This window comes from Triturus cristatus, chromosome 12, assembly GCF_964204655.1.
Source record: "Triturus cristatus chromosome 12, aTriCri1.1, whole genome shotgun sequence".
NCBI lineage: Eukaryota > Metazoa > Chordata > Amphibia > Caudata > Salamandridae > Triturus > Triturus cristatus.
In genome coordinates this window covers 790,261,860-790,276,946 of record NC_140595.1, presented here as the reverse complement: position 1 = coordinate 790,276,946, position 15,087 = coordinate 790,261,860, and the positions used below count along the sequence as shown (strand labels likewise).

The following is a 15,087-nucleotide window of genomic DNA, read 5'->3' as shown; positions in this document are numbered from 1 at the left end:
TTCGGCAGGCTCCCGTTCACTACCGCCGGGCTGGATATTGTCCACGCGCTGCCTGACACCCCAGCTCCGGAGGGGGACCGGCAGCGCCCCTCTCCCCAATTGTGTCAGCTGCGCATGAGCCGCAGCCGAGACTCTCGTGGCTCTGCCACTCAGCCAGGAGACCCTGGTACTTTGGGGGGGATGCGGAGCAGCACGCAGCACCATTACACAAAGCAGCGTGTTTCCAATCAGCTGACGCCGAGGTGCGTGCGTAGCAGCTGCGGGAGCCCGGCCTCTCCCAGCGCGCGGTCGCCAGACAAGCGAAGGATGAAAAAGACGCCATGACCGTGCGAGCGTGCACATCGGCTGTCCCAGCGCAAGCTGAAAGAAACGCCGTGCGCGTTCCCATGTGCTGTCCGGGACCAAGCTGATAGACACGCGGTGAGCGTGCAAGTCGCCTGTCCGGGCAAAAGTGCACATCTCCTGTCCCTCTTCCAAACTCAAGTCGACGACAATAGATCTCGCTAGCGAGAAGCTTTGCTGCGTCACTAGGGGAGACCTAACAAGCGTACTCTCAAAGTAAAGACAATTATATGGAGTTTTTTTTATAAATAGGCACTTAATCAAGCTCATGTCATCGCATGACATAATGGGAGTATTGCACGTGCAGCAGTCTGAGGTCAGGGGAATGGGATAGATGCTCTTCAAAAGTATCAAGAATAAAACTTTTTGTCTGGACAAGCTAAATAACACATTTCTGGTTTTGTGAACCAAGATTTGGAGGACTTGCTCTCAGTCCTCATTTATGGACATATATGCTTAGGCATTGTTAGCTACAGCAAGAAAACATGGTTGAAGTGGTCGCAGTTGCACTAATATACAATTTTCATGTATAGCCTCCTTTTAGGTGTGGCTGCATTAGCTGGCTTTCAGAGTGAAGGCATCTCAAGTACCTTACACGGACTATGCTGGCAGTGACCCATAAAAAGCCATTGCATTGTGGTTTCCAGATTAATGGGTTGGATATTGAATCATCATGTGTGCTTCATCCACCAAACAAAGTCCATGTCCAGTGACCAATTCCTGTTAGCTTCAGGCATAGGGACTGTAATCAATATCGTGTTCATGTGCCTGGTTCCAACATGGCCGCACTGCACAGTGCTGCACTTATAGGTTGCTACGGAGTAGAACAGGTATTTGCAGGACACTGTATTTATGTGCACATAGAATAGATTGAAATGAAGAGGAACAAAACAGAAATGGAAGGAGTATAAAGAAAGAATGGAGAGGAGCTGTTGTGCAATGGCATGGGGCAGAGGTTAGAGCTGGGGGAGAACAGAGAAGGGCTCTCTCCTGTGAAGGTCTGGTAACTGGGATGTTCTACATCATTGAGGTGTTGCTTGAAGCGGTGGGAATGATGACGTTCTAGATTCTTGCAGGCGTACGTCTGTACTTTCATCCTGCCCTTTTTGCACTTTCTAGTCTCACGCCTCATGATAATGCTGCTACTGCTTGGGTTCACAAGACCGACCAGAATTTTTCTAATAACACAAGACCATTGCAAAACAAGCATTTGCAAAACCAAAAGGTTGCTAATGCTTGCTAACTTTGAAGTTATCCCCTATTTGCGGAAATAATTCTTCTTTCAACCTATTTTTAAGCAGGGACCCACCTCAGACCCAAGTAGCTCTCAAACTATTTCAATTCTTAATATAAAAGTCAAATTGGCCACCAGGATTGTGTAATCCAGAACAATGGACTGGGTTTTTGAAAAAAAGCTGCTTATGTTTTTACATACTGTTTTTAGGAATAACTATTAAACCTCAGGTAATATCATGGGCTTTGAGCTTGTTGGAAACATAAAAAAATGATGCTGGTAATCTCAATGTATGGTACATAGACTGTAACACTGTTACATGCGCTGCTCGCTCTGCGAGACATATTGTGAGAGAGGACATTTCAGAAGAGGGCTTGAAGCCCCGCCCCTCATTTTCATTGGATGGCGTAATTGTTTATGGTAAACGGTGGCCTCCCATTGAAAATGAAGTTACCGCCCTTTCTCCTTTTGGAACAGCCCATCCGGACAGGATCGTTTTCTTCACGGCTGTCGTGAAGCAATTTCTTATCTAAAGGAGGCGTGTTATCTAAACAAGCCGGGAAGCAAAGGATCCAGCGGGCGAGGCCTGCCTATGATGAAGCATGATACCAGGTGGTGTGTGAGGCCAGTCCTTCACTTTTTGTAAGATCCCCCCACCAATCACGCATCTCTAGGCACCTGAAGATCACTTCACTAGGAGCAGCCCCACTTGTGTTTAATTGTTTGCATTAGCGCCTTGTAAGTGACAGGCGCACATTGTAATCAACAAGGGAAACGTTCTGATATACTGGAAGGGCAAGGTGGGCGCCCAGGTAACTTGACTGTGAAAGCTAGCACCTGCCAGCTGCCGACAGACAGCGCGGTGAGCGGAGCCTGTGTGCACAGCGAGCACTCGCTCAGTGCCGGCGCAGTAGTGGGTGCGCGCACAGGGTGAGATGCGATGGCTCCTACCTCACTCGGTAGAAACAGCACCCTCGCTTGTGTTCCCATTCATACACCGGACAAGCTAATGGCGTCTCTCTCTCTCATTACACCCCACCCTCCCTGCTCCAGCCACTCTTCCAGGTCCCCCTGCACTCACTCCTCGGCTCTCACCACCCTCACCCCTGGGCACTCTCTCCCGGTGCAGGGTTAAACAAGCTTCACTGATTCGCGTGCTGCCACCTCTGCCCTCTGAAGCCATTCCCTGCCTCCTTTGTCTCCTCACAAAGACATCTTTTCTGCCTGGAGAGGCCATTTCTTCCCTTTCAGACCGCCCATCAGTGCGGCGGCTGTCCATTCCACTCTGCCTCTTGGCTTCACGTTGGCGATGGCTAAGCCCCCTCCCGTGTACACCTAGTGTCCGAAGCCCCTTCACGCGGACTCCTCCAAGGCCTATTCTCGGAGTTAAGCTGAAGAGCAGGCGGAGGGACTTAGGCCCCATTGAGTGCACCTCACGCTGCGGCCCCGGCGCTCCCCGTTTGAGATGGAGTTCATTTGTGGTTAAACTATCTTTCCCGAAGGTTAATCATGTTAGTGCTGCTTTTAGAGACGGCTGCTCCCTGAGGGAGGGTTTGGAAGGCAGAGACCAGCCGTCAAGGCCCAGTTGTTGGGAATGTCATGGTGCTGAAAGAATGCCCACTTTTCAGGTGTGGAGCCTATTGATCTTCTTGTTGAAGCCTTGTTGAATGCATATGCTTTGCCCTTGTGCAGCTTTCTCTGGGGAACTGGCGCCTTAGCGCGTCTCCTCCTGTGAAGTGTTTAGTGTGACCCCTCAGCCTGCTCTCTCAGCGAAGGCACTTGCACGATGGTCTTCAGACTTCATTGCTCCCAAAAACTGTCCCCTGACCCGCCAGAGCGCAGGAGACCATATGGGTCTCCATTTTACCTGGACACGCGTGCTTACCAAACACTCTCCCTCGCAGGGGCTTTTAGATGCTGGCTCTCTTGAATGTTTCAGTCCAATGCAATAGATTACACAATAACAACAAAGTGAGCTATTGCCATTTGGCATTACACCATTTGATTAATGCTCCACAAAGGGGGGAAAAAACCAATAACATTTACCATGCCAACAGCTCAAAATAATGTCATTGCGAGACCTATTGCTTTGTAAATGCTTGTTTGGTTTTGTTACTGTGGAGCTTTCTCCTCTCATCGTCTTTGGTTCCGTCTCTGTTTAGAAGTTTTGTCCTCGCGGTCGTAGTGTTTGACAACAATCGCATCTGAAAGTAAAAAATCGAATTCCTCTGTCAGGGTCAGTTTAATAAGTACCCCAGTGAGACCTGTTTGGGCTCCAAGTCCTCTGAATCAGTTTCACTCTCCATAGCCAAGTTTAAGTCTGATTCAGATGCCGTGTTCGATGTCTGGGCATTAATCTTGTCATCTTGTTTGGCTATGTTGCGGTTCATTTGACGCTGTCTTTTTATTGAGTCAAATTTCTTGGAGAATGTGAAAACCTGTCGTGTCTCATAATCGATTTTGTCTCTTTGAAATGTATGTGATTTTCTTGATTTAAGGATGTCTTCCTGTTTCTTGGGTCTTTCAATAATTTCCTCACAACATTTGGAAATGGATTCCTTCTGATCTGAATTTTCTAACTCATTATTAATTTGTTCAATTTCTTTTTGTAGTGCTTCTCGATCAATCTCTGTGTAGTCGAATAATATTTGGACCAATCTAGTGGACGCTTCCAGATTCCTCTCTGCCCATTCCTTGATCATGGAAGGATTAGGATTTTCTAAACTTGGAGCCAACATTTTTTGCAACCCTCTGGGTATGCGCCATACTACCAAATATTTTTGAAGGGACTTCCTTTCCCACCACTTGGCATGTTCACTTTTAATGTCTTTCTCTAACATTCTTAATTGTACTATGATGTCCACCCTTCCTGTGCTGTTGGTAGCCATGGAAGTCAGGCTAATACTTTCTGAATTAGGTAAATTTGCCAACAATGCATCGGCTGCTGCTTCACTCTCCCACAGCTCGTCGGCAGCCATGATGATGCTATATATATATATATATATATATATATAGCTAGATTATATATATATATATATAGATTGCATAGATAGATAGATAGAAACCAGACAATACAACAGCATTGCAGGGGAAAAGGCATGCGTTGTAAAGCCCTAAGTGGTATTACGTGTTGTAATTGCCAAAACGAAAACACACCCTGGTAGAAGAACTTAATTTTTTAAGAGAGGAGCGGCGCCAAACCCTTCGTCCCAGGAAACAAAACTCCTATCAAAACAAAGGAGAAACGCCAAGCGCCGCGACCGAACAAAGAAGCGGCGAGAATATACCAAAATTCAAAAACAACAAGAAAACGAACAGAAAGGGTTGGCGCAACAACAAATAGTTGAACCATTGTTTAATGAAAACACAGTCATCGATTTAGCAAATGTAAATCTAGACCTAGCAGAAAAACAACTTTTGGCATTAGGATTAACCTACTGTGCGGAAAGTAACTTCAAGTATCCTCAAACACGAGCCGATATTTATAAATATATCAGGAAAATTAAACTTCAAAAATTCCACCTAATAAATGCTCGTAAAACATCAACACTTTCCTCAACAACGGGGCACCCAAGCGAAATAACTGCACTAACAGTGGCTGACATTAACAGACTACCAGATATGAACAGACTAGCTAACGATGATGACGAATTGGAGAAGGACCATAGCAATCCCACCCAACAAACCAGAGAACTTATTGGCATTAATACCAATGCTGCTCCAACAACACATTTCAAACCAAAATCAAAGTTTGTACCAGTAATGACCCGTGATTCAATTGACACGTTCAATGAGACAATAACAACTGAAATCAGAAAATTAAACATCAAAATTCAAAAGCAAAGACACAGGTACAATCCTTGACTGCAAAAATATCATCAGCTTATGAAAAAGCTACAAGATAATGACTCTATTGTAATACGCAACTCCGACAAGGGAGGAAATGTGGTCATATGGCCAAAAGTCAATACCTAGAAGAAGCCCTTCGACAACTGGGGGATACAGACTGTTATACAATAAGTTCTAGAGGTATAATTAAATCAATACAGGAGGAACTGTGTAACAACAAACTCGTGGCATGGAAAAGCTTGGGGTTGATAAATCAAGATGAATTCAAATTCATGAAAAACGACTATGCCATAATGTCAGTCATCTACTTTATCCCAAAAATTCACAAGGATAGACTTCGACCTCCGGGAGGACCGATAATCTGAGCTAACCAAAGTCTAATGGAAAATGTGACAATTTATATAGACTCGTTTCTCCAACAACAGGTAAGGACACTTCCATCATATATACACGATACAACGGATTTCCTGAGGAAAATACAGGAAATTGAATGGCGAGACGACTATCTATTAATTTCCATGGATGTTTCCAACGTATATACATCGATTCATTACAGAGATGGGATAAGAGCTCTAGAATACTACCTAAATATAAGATCTATAGAATTTCACTCACACAACAAAATGCTTTTAGACCTTACTAAGTTCTTCTTAAATAATAACTATTTTATGTTTCAACACCAAGTGTACCACCAGGAGAGAGGCGTAGCGATGGGCGCGAGTTTTTCGCCCAGCTACGCCTGTCTCCATATGGGTTGGTGGGAAGAGATGATTGTCAGAACACAACACAACAATGAATGGTCTAATAATGTTGTGAAATGGATCAGATATAGAGATGATCTGTTTATTATATGGAGGGGGGACAAACAAAGTGCAGAGAATCTCATTAGCAGTTTAAACGTTAATGACTTAAATTTGCACTTCACATATGAAATCAGTGCCAACAGTATTTGCTTCTTAGATGTAGAGACATATATTCAAGATAATATTATACAAACACGTCTCCACCGCAAACCTACAGCTGCCAACACAATATTACACTTTAGTACAGGGGTCTCCAACGAATAGCTCGGGAGCTACTGGTAGCTCACCAGCACCCTCAGAGTAGCTATCAGAGGTGTAGTCAAGCATCTCATTCAGAGAGTCTGTGCATATTAAAGAAAGCAATACTGCTAATCTCAAGACCCTTAGAGTGACAGCCAGGCAAACCAAAGACCCATCTCATGATAATCAGATAGACACTCTGCCAGCATATGGGGTCTGCAAATTCACCATATGTCTCCAGTCTCAATCTAGCTAAGTACCAAGAAGATTGGACATGTTTTATACCCTGCTCTATGAGTCCACCCTGTGTGTGAATAATGGGCCATGAAAGAAGAGTGACAGCAGTAGCGTGAGCAGTAACCGGTGCTGACCCACAAAGGTTTTGGACGACAGGATCCAGAGTGAAAAACATTGTTATTTAGGTGCATGATCAGTCAAAGAGCGGAGAAGGACAGGGTATGGATACAGAGCTGAGACAATTAAGAGCCCCATCAGTGCAAATGTATGTGTGTCTGTGTTCATGACATTGTGTCCCTTCATAATAAACAGTATCACTCACTGAAAGCTTTTCCTGGTGTCAAGGACAACAGAAGTATAAGCTGCCCACCTCCCATCATAACAGGTTATACTCTGGCACAGTTGTGTGTATTCATGTCATAATAGTGTGTATGGCATAATAAGGGGTTTCCTTGGCCATTTTTGGCATTCTTGGTCTAGCTGTGGCATTCTCAAAGCCATCTCTGACATATTAAGAGCATAACTGGCCAACTTGTAGCTATCCCTGACAAAGGTGGCTGCCCCTCTCATGAAAATGACAATGCCTGATAGTTGAAAGATAATTCAATCTTAGTAAGCTTAGTTGGGGAGACCTGTTGCTGTGGTTATGTCCTTTGGGCTCAAGGGCATGTGATGCTTTGGGTGTTATTACATCAATTAGGGAGAGGCAATTAATACCGATGACATTTATCCCGTGGTTTCTTGTGGTAACCTCACCTTTATTGCTTGGGTGGTCACTAGTGATAATCTTGCTTAGGTTGTGTCATATCTGATCACTATTTTACAGTGATAAAATATGCTAGTAGCTTGTGAGGACTTAACTTGAGCAGAAGTAGCTCTCACTACAGAAAAGCTTGGACACCCCTGCTCTAGTAGTTTCCACCCCAAACATACTAGTATTCCTTATGGTGAACTCTTAAGAATACGTAGGATCTGTAGCTCTGATGACGATCTATTCCTAGCACAACATAGCTGCAAACAACGCTTTTGTGCTAGAGGCTACTCAGAACGCAGCATCGACCAAGCCATACAACGCACTAAGGCTCAATCACGTGAAGACCTACTATTCAAACCAAGTAAGAGTAAATTAAAGCAAACCATAAAAAGTGATGAAACAAAAAGCAGTCCAAGGTTAATTCTAACCTATAGCAAACAACGGGACAATATTAGACAGATCATCAAAAAGAACTGGCACATGATCCTTCGTGACCCCATAATAGGGGAAAAAATGCCTCTAACACCCATACTCACTTTCAGAAAAGCACCCAGTACTAGTGACTATTTAGTAAGCAGCAGCCCTGAACTGTCTAAGAATACCAGTTGGCTCAGCAAACGCAAAGGTTTTGTCAGATGTACAACCTGTAAGGCCTGTGAATATGGGGAGTATAAAACATCTTACAATACAGGCTTTAATGACAAACCAATTAAAATCAACAAGTTTCTAACATGCAAATCTGAGTTTGCAGTATACGTATTAGAGTGTACCTGTGGATTAAAATATGTGGGAAGTACCCGCCTCCCAGTGCACAAGAGAGTATTACAACATCTAAGGGCCATCTCGAATAATGATAGTTCATATCCGGTGGCTCGTCATTTCAACGAGACCCACAATACAAATCTGTCAGAGTTTAAATACTACGTAATAGACAGTGTTCCCCCTCTTCGTAGAGGCGGGAACAGAGATGCAACACTCAGACGATTAGAAACAAAACTGATATTAGAATTAGACAGTAAACACCCACATGGGTTAAATACCACGGAAGATCTATATACATGGCTGTAATCAAATGTAGTGACCATAAAAACATGAAAACAGTATATCTATTGTTAAATCCTCCTTCTCACAAAGGTTTCTTGATCATTAGTGTTCATGGGCTCATGACACTTTGACAATATTTTACACGCACGGTGATATTTTATTATATGTTTTAACTATTGTGCGGATCAGCACACAACACTTTGGCACTTTATTGCGCCAATTTGCACTTTATCATTGTACTGTATAGGGGGTTGCCACAATGTTATATATTTATGTCAGCACGGATCTGAGTTCCAAATATGATGTTAGCATAGACACGTACGACATAATGTTTTAAGATACGGTCCATATTGTGGATAAGGAGTCATATTTATATCCATATATAAATAATGATTTTATTATGTGTGCAATTAGGAGATATTTTTAATTGGTATTTATACAATTGTTTATTTGCATATTTGCACAATATATGATTCCGCTGACATTAACCATGTACAAAAATGAGGTACAATAACGTTATGACTGCCCAACAACAAGACACAAATTATATGGCTGATAACCATAAGTGTGGTAAATTGAGTAGCGGTTTTATCTACATATGTTTGTACATTGTAAATATAATGTATTTTACGGATATATTGCTATGTCCAGCATTTGATCATAAAAATCAAATTGTCATTTACATTTGCAACGCAGTACTAAGATATGACACAGCATTCATGCTGAAAGTATGTTTTTTATGTTTATTGCACTAATGAAGCAGTATGTCACTTTAAAAATGGGAAAAACCACTCGGCACGTCATGTGATCAAGGGCTCGTTGAAGCCCGAAACGCGTCATGGCGGCCAATGCACAAATAAAATAACGGAGCACAGAAGAAGTGGTGTCCGTTCCGTTTTTCTTTGGAGAATAAAGAAAAGGAGTATTCAGTAATATATATATATATTATTATATATGCTCCCTAAGGTGCATAAGAATAAAGAAATACCACCTGGGAGACCAATTGTGGCATCCCAAGGGAGTCTCACAGAGAATATGTCTATTTATGTCGATTCATTCCTCTTGCCCCACGTGAAAAACCTGAAATCCTATATCAGGGACACGAAAGATCTGTTGGGACGCATTGCTGCTCTGGAATGGAAGGAGGAATATAAATTGATGGTTCTAGACATTACCAGCCTATATACCTCTATAGCGCACTGTGATGGATTAAAGGCTATGGAATATTTCCTTAAGAAACGCCCACTGAAATATCTTGAACATAATGAACTTTTAATTGATTTTGCCAGATTCTGTTTAACTAACAACATCTTTCTGTTCCATACACAACTATACAGGCAGATCTCGGGGACAGCCATGGGTACCTGCTTCGCCCCCAGCTATGCGAACTTGTTCGTAGGCTGGTGGGAGGAGCAGGTAGCCTGGGACACATCGAACATCCAATGGACAGAAAAGGTGGTCGTGTGGTACCGTTACATTGATGACCTGTTCATCGTGTGGAACGGTTCACTCGACACCGCTAGAGACTACATAAATATCTTGAATACCAACACAGTTCATTTAGAATTCACAGGAGAAATTGATGCTTTTTCAGTGAATTATTTGGATGTGAATATTTATGTAGACAGGGGACAATTGAAAACTAAACTCTTCCGCAAAGAGACAGCGGGGAATTCTGTCCTTCATGCCTCTAGCAGTCATCCTACGAATCTGGTTAACAGCATCCCCTACGGGGAACTGCTTCGTATAAAGAGGAATAGTTCAGATGACAGTGAGTTTCTAGTGGCAGCTAATGAAAGCATCAGACGTTTTGAAGCCCGAGGGTATAGCAAAGGGGTTCTTGATAAGGCTTTCGGCAAAGTTAAAGCAATTCAAAGGACTGATTTGCTCAAAAATACAGAAACCATGAATATGGATGACATCAAGGGGGGCAAATTCAGACTTATAACTACCTTTTCTAGGGATGCAGGGAACCTTAAAAGAATTATGCGCAAAAACTGGCACATCCTGCAAACTGATGGTGTGATAGGGACTGATCTCCCATCCTACCCCCTCATCACATTCAGAAAAGCGAGGTCTATTAAGAACGACCTAGTGTGCAGCTATCTGAGGGACGCCCCCAAATCACCCTTTGGAGCTTTAGGAGGATTTTTTCCATGTGGAAAATGTAAAGCCTGTAAAGGAAGCAAAAGAGTGCTTAGCTATGACATTCCCGTTATAGGTATCAATAAGACAATCAGGAAATTTTTGACATGCACCACACCATACACTGTTTACTGTTTGGTATGCCCCTGTGGCTTACGCTACGTGGGCAGTACCATCCACCCTACAAAAATCAGAATCCTGGAACACATGCGGGCCATCAGTAAGGGAGACGAGACCTACCCCGTAGCACGTCATTTTGACAAAACTCACAATCGCAATCGAGATGAGTTGAGCTACTTTTGTTTGGATCATGTACCATCTAATCCTAGAGGGGGAGATAGGATACTGAAACTCCGGAGATTGGAGTCACGGTACATTATCGATCTCCATACCAAAACACCTGGGGGCCTTAATAGTAGTGAAGAGTTAGCTGTACACCTAGGGGAGTGATATTTTACACTGACTTCCCCTCCTTCACTTTACTATATCATGATGACATTGGATGATGCCACTGTACACATTGTAAATAATGTACATATGAACACGATTTTGGTATCTGTACATATGCGGGTGGGATTCACACGTGCATAATTGATGTATATAATTGTTGTATATACATGTATAATTGGGTGTGTGCATATATTGGCGGGCATTCTGAATTGCATTTGAACCCGAGCAAGGATCCGTTGCGTTACCTTGGTTGCTTCCTGTATAAACATCATTTATGGTAAATTGTATTATATTGTATATAGTATCTTTAGATGTATAGGCAAAGTGGTTTGCTCTCCCACTCTGTGTTTTATTATAAAAATATTTTGCATTTGTAGAATATCGTAGCAGTAGGCAGCCCTTGCCATGTTTTATTTCTGTTGGAGTATGTCTCCATGTGTATGCCCATCCAGGGCTTGATTTACGTGATTTACGGTTAAATTTTCGATTCTCCCCCCATCCCTATCGCGTTTGCGAGTAGAGTTTGCCATTCTGGCATGTGGGCTATCATACATTACAAGATGGCGCCGATAGTGGGGTAGGAATGTTAGAGACCAGAATAGTGATGTTGGTCCTTCATTTGTGTTAATGTACATTTCGTTGATTTAAAAACATGGCGGGCGAGCGCTTCGGTAAACATAGAAGAAGGTTGTTACCGAAACGCGTCTGTTTATTTTCGTGAAAGTTTCCACTTAATAAATTTTGGAAACGGCCCCCGCGAGTGCTGTCTTTCTCTTTTGGATGGTGGTTGTGAGAAGGAGAGTTGCAGCAAATATATATATATATATATATATATATATATATTATCTACTGGCGGTCGCCAGTAGATAGTTATAGTTACAACCTAGTTTCCATAGGAAATCTCAAAATTCTATTTTGAATAACTTTGGCGCCGGTTGACGAATCCTCGCGAAATTTTCAAAACTAATGGGGCGCTCCGTTCAGCTCCTACCCTGAAAGTCTTGGGGTGATTCGTCAAGCGGGGGCCGAGAAAAAGGGGGGGTCCCAAAACGCGTTTTCCCCATGCATTTTTCCATAGGACCTTTAGTCGCAGCTACAGCCCGAACGGCTGAACAGAATTACCTGAAATTTGGCAGAGAGGTAGCCATAAGGTCAAGGAAGTGCCTTTTGCAGGTCTGGTGTAAATCTGTTCAGTATTTCCTGAGAAAATAGCATTTAAAAGCATATCAATATCTATACACGCGCACCGTGCGCGCACAGTGCGCACACCCTGCCGTGCGCGAGCGCAATTCTGATTGGCTGTTGAATGTCGGTAAACATTCGAATCGGTCGAAACCAGGAAGTGTCGGCCGCCATTTTGTCTCTCGCAGTCTGAGGGGGTGAAAAAAAAAAGGTGGAGAATGTGAAAAGGGGGCAGAGTGGACAGTTCCTGACCCCCTAGCCTTGGTCAGGGGGTCACAGAAGGACCCCCAAGGGCCAAAAAAACTATATTTTTTTTAAAAAAATCGCGAGGTGCGCGTACGTGGCGCGCACGGCGAACCGTGGGTGCTCGGTGTGCGAAGCGCACCGAGCGCCCACAGTGCGCGCAAGGTGTGCGAAGCGCACCGTGCGCGCACGGTGAAAAACCTGAAAAATAAATAAATACATAACTTAGCATTTATAAAACCGTACAAATTCACTGAAAAAAACATAGGTTTCACACACGTTATAGTTACGAATTAGCATTTAAAAAACCTTGCAAATTCACTTAAAAAACCATAGGTTTCACACATGTTATAGTTAGCTGGACATTTCACTCGTAAAAAACCAATGAAATTCCCCCGTTATAGTTAGTACAGGCAACTATAACTCACGCGACCGCAATCCTCTGCTGATGACGTCAGATATTACATCACTGATGACATATGTGTCTTTATGAAAAATAAATATTTGTAATATATGTATAGCTAAAGATGAATGGAAGAAGACATGGGTAAATAAGTGTCTAAATACAGTCATGTAATATCTGACGTCATCAGCAGAGGATTGCGGTCACGTGAGTTATAGTTGCCTGCACTAACTATAACGGGGGAATTTCATTGTTTTTTACGAGTGAAATGTCCAGCTAACTATAACATGTGTGAAACCTATGGTTTTTTAAGTGAATATATATATATATATTGGATAGATAGATAGATAGATAGATAGATAGATAGAAACCAGACAATACAACAGCATTGCAGGGGAAAAGGCATACATTGTAAAGCCCTGAGTAGTATTACATGTTGTAAAAGTCAACACGTCATAATGCCTGCGGGGTAAAGAACCACTTTGTGAAGTATAATGTTATCTCAAAATACACAGACATAGGAAATGATGAGGAATTTACCTGACAACGGAGCTCCAAGGAGGCCGCCAACACTCTCAAGCATCTGCAGCAAGCCTAAGCCTCCCAGAAGTTGTCTGATGCCCACGAGGTGAGGCACGAGAGAGAACACAACAGGGGTCATTGCACCAGCACCCAGCCCATACAACAAGCTGATGACCAAAAGGGCATAGTAGCTTTGTCCCAAGGGGATTGTGATCAGGCTCAGACCCGTGAGCGCAGTCCAGAACGTCAGCAGGTGCTGTAATTTGAAGGTCCCTCTGTCAGCCAGCCAACCAGAGAGGAGCCGTCCACAGATGTCGATGATGGCAGCTGCAGACATGAGGAAGGCAGCCTGGTACTCACTGAAGCCCTGACCTCGGGCGTGCGCCACTAGGTGCACGTAGGGGATGAAGTAGCCTGTGTTGATGAGGAGGATGGCCAAGACGTATCTCATGAAGGGCCAGTGGGAGAGCAAGGGTAAGCCAAAGAGCACAGAGCACTGCCTGCACCGACTAGTGTCCACTTCCTCTGTATGGGCCAGGTCTTCTTTCAGGGTCAGAGGTCGAAGCAAGGCACCGCACACCAAGAGGTTCAAGGTGAAGCCAGAGACGATGATCAGGGCTCCTCGCCAACTGTAGGAGTCCACCAGGTACTGGAAAAGAGGTGAAAAAGCAAAGGAGGAAATGCCCACACCCGTGAAGGCCAATCCGGTGGCCAAGGTCCTCTTCTTCCTGAAGTATCGAGCAACGGCACCAATGGAAGGGGTGAACACCAGGGCGTAGCCAATGCCTAGAAAGAAAGAAACACAGGGGCTAGTTAGCAAATCCACACGAGACTGAGCTCTACCTCACTAGCTCTCCAAGGGGCAGCCTGGTTCACTGGGATCACACCTTACCTCATGAAATTCTTTTATGTGCTACTACAAAAGAGTAAATATCATGGGTACAATGGTAGACAATGATGTGAAGTGCAGTTTTTGGGTCCATTTAAAAATAAATGGAAAATTGATTTTTTGAAGCGGATTGCAAGGCCATCAGAAAGCACAGTGCTGCTTTACTTGGACACAGGAACCTCTGCTGCAGAAAGTCAGAGTATAGTGTCTGGCTTCCCTTGAGGCACAATATGTGGCTTAGATTACGCAACTTTCTTGGGACGCTTTTGAACCGAAGTAATGTCCATAAAGACAGAGCACAAAAGTCATTCCTTCTTAAGTCTAAGGTAGAGAAATGGAATTATGCAGCAGTGGCAGACCTCATCATGTGGTAACACTGTCGTAATTGTGCTGTATAGGAAGGCAAATTATGCAGCAATATGTTGCACTTCTTTCCCTTAAAATAAAGCTGTGCTGAACAGAGTAGCCCATTTCATATTTATTTGGTACATGTCTCACATGCAGGTTCTTTAGGAAACAAGACACAAGACTTTAAAAAGAGATGCAGGATGTTTGTAATTCATGACATAACTGCAGCCGTGTCTTGAAATAAGAAACGCTGAAGTGAGATGCAACAATATGAAGTGATGTGCAGAGGGTTGCAACATTGTGAAGTGATGTGTAGAATGATGCAGCAATGTGAAGTGATGTGTAGAAAAATGCAACAACGTGAAGTGATGTGCAGAATGATGCAACAATGTGAAGTGATGT

The 15,087-nt window shown here is 43.4% G+C and overlaps 1 protein-coding gene across 3 annotated transcripts in view; it reads right to left on the bottom strand.

The window, feature by feature from the left end:
- SLC16A13 (solute carrier family 16 member 13) overlaps positions 1-15,087 on the bottom strand; it is a 339,236-nt gene that overhangs the window by 69,382 nt on the left and 254,767 nt on the right. For all 3 annotated transcript variants that reach the window (XM_085636696.1, XM_085636694.1, XM_085636695.1), the window contains exon 4: positions 13,467-14,234. In XM_085636696.1, coding sequence (XP_085492822.1) covers positions 13,467-14,234 — 768 coding nt within the window. The remainder of the gene's footprint in view (positions 1-13,466; positions 14,235-15,087) is intronic.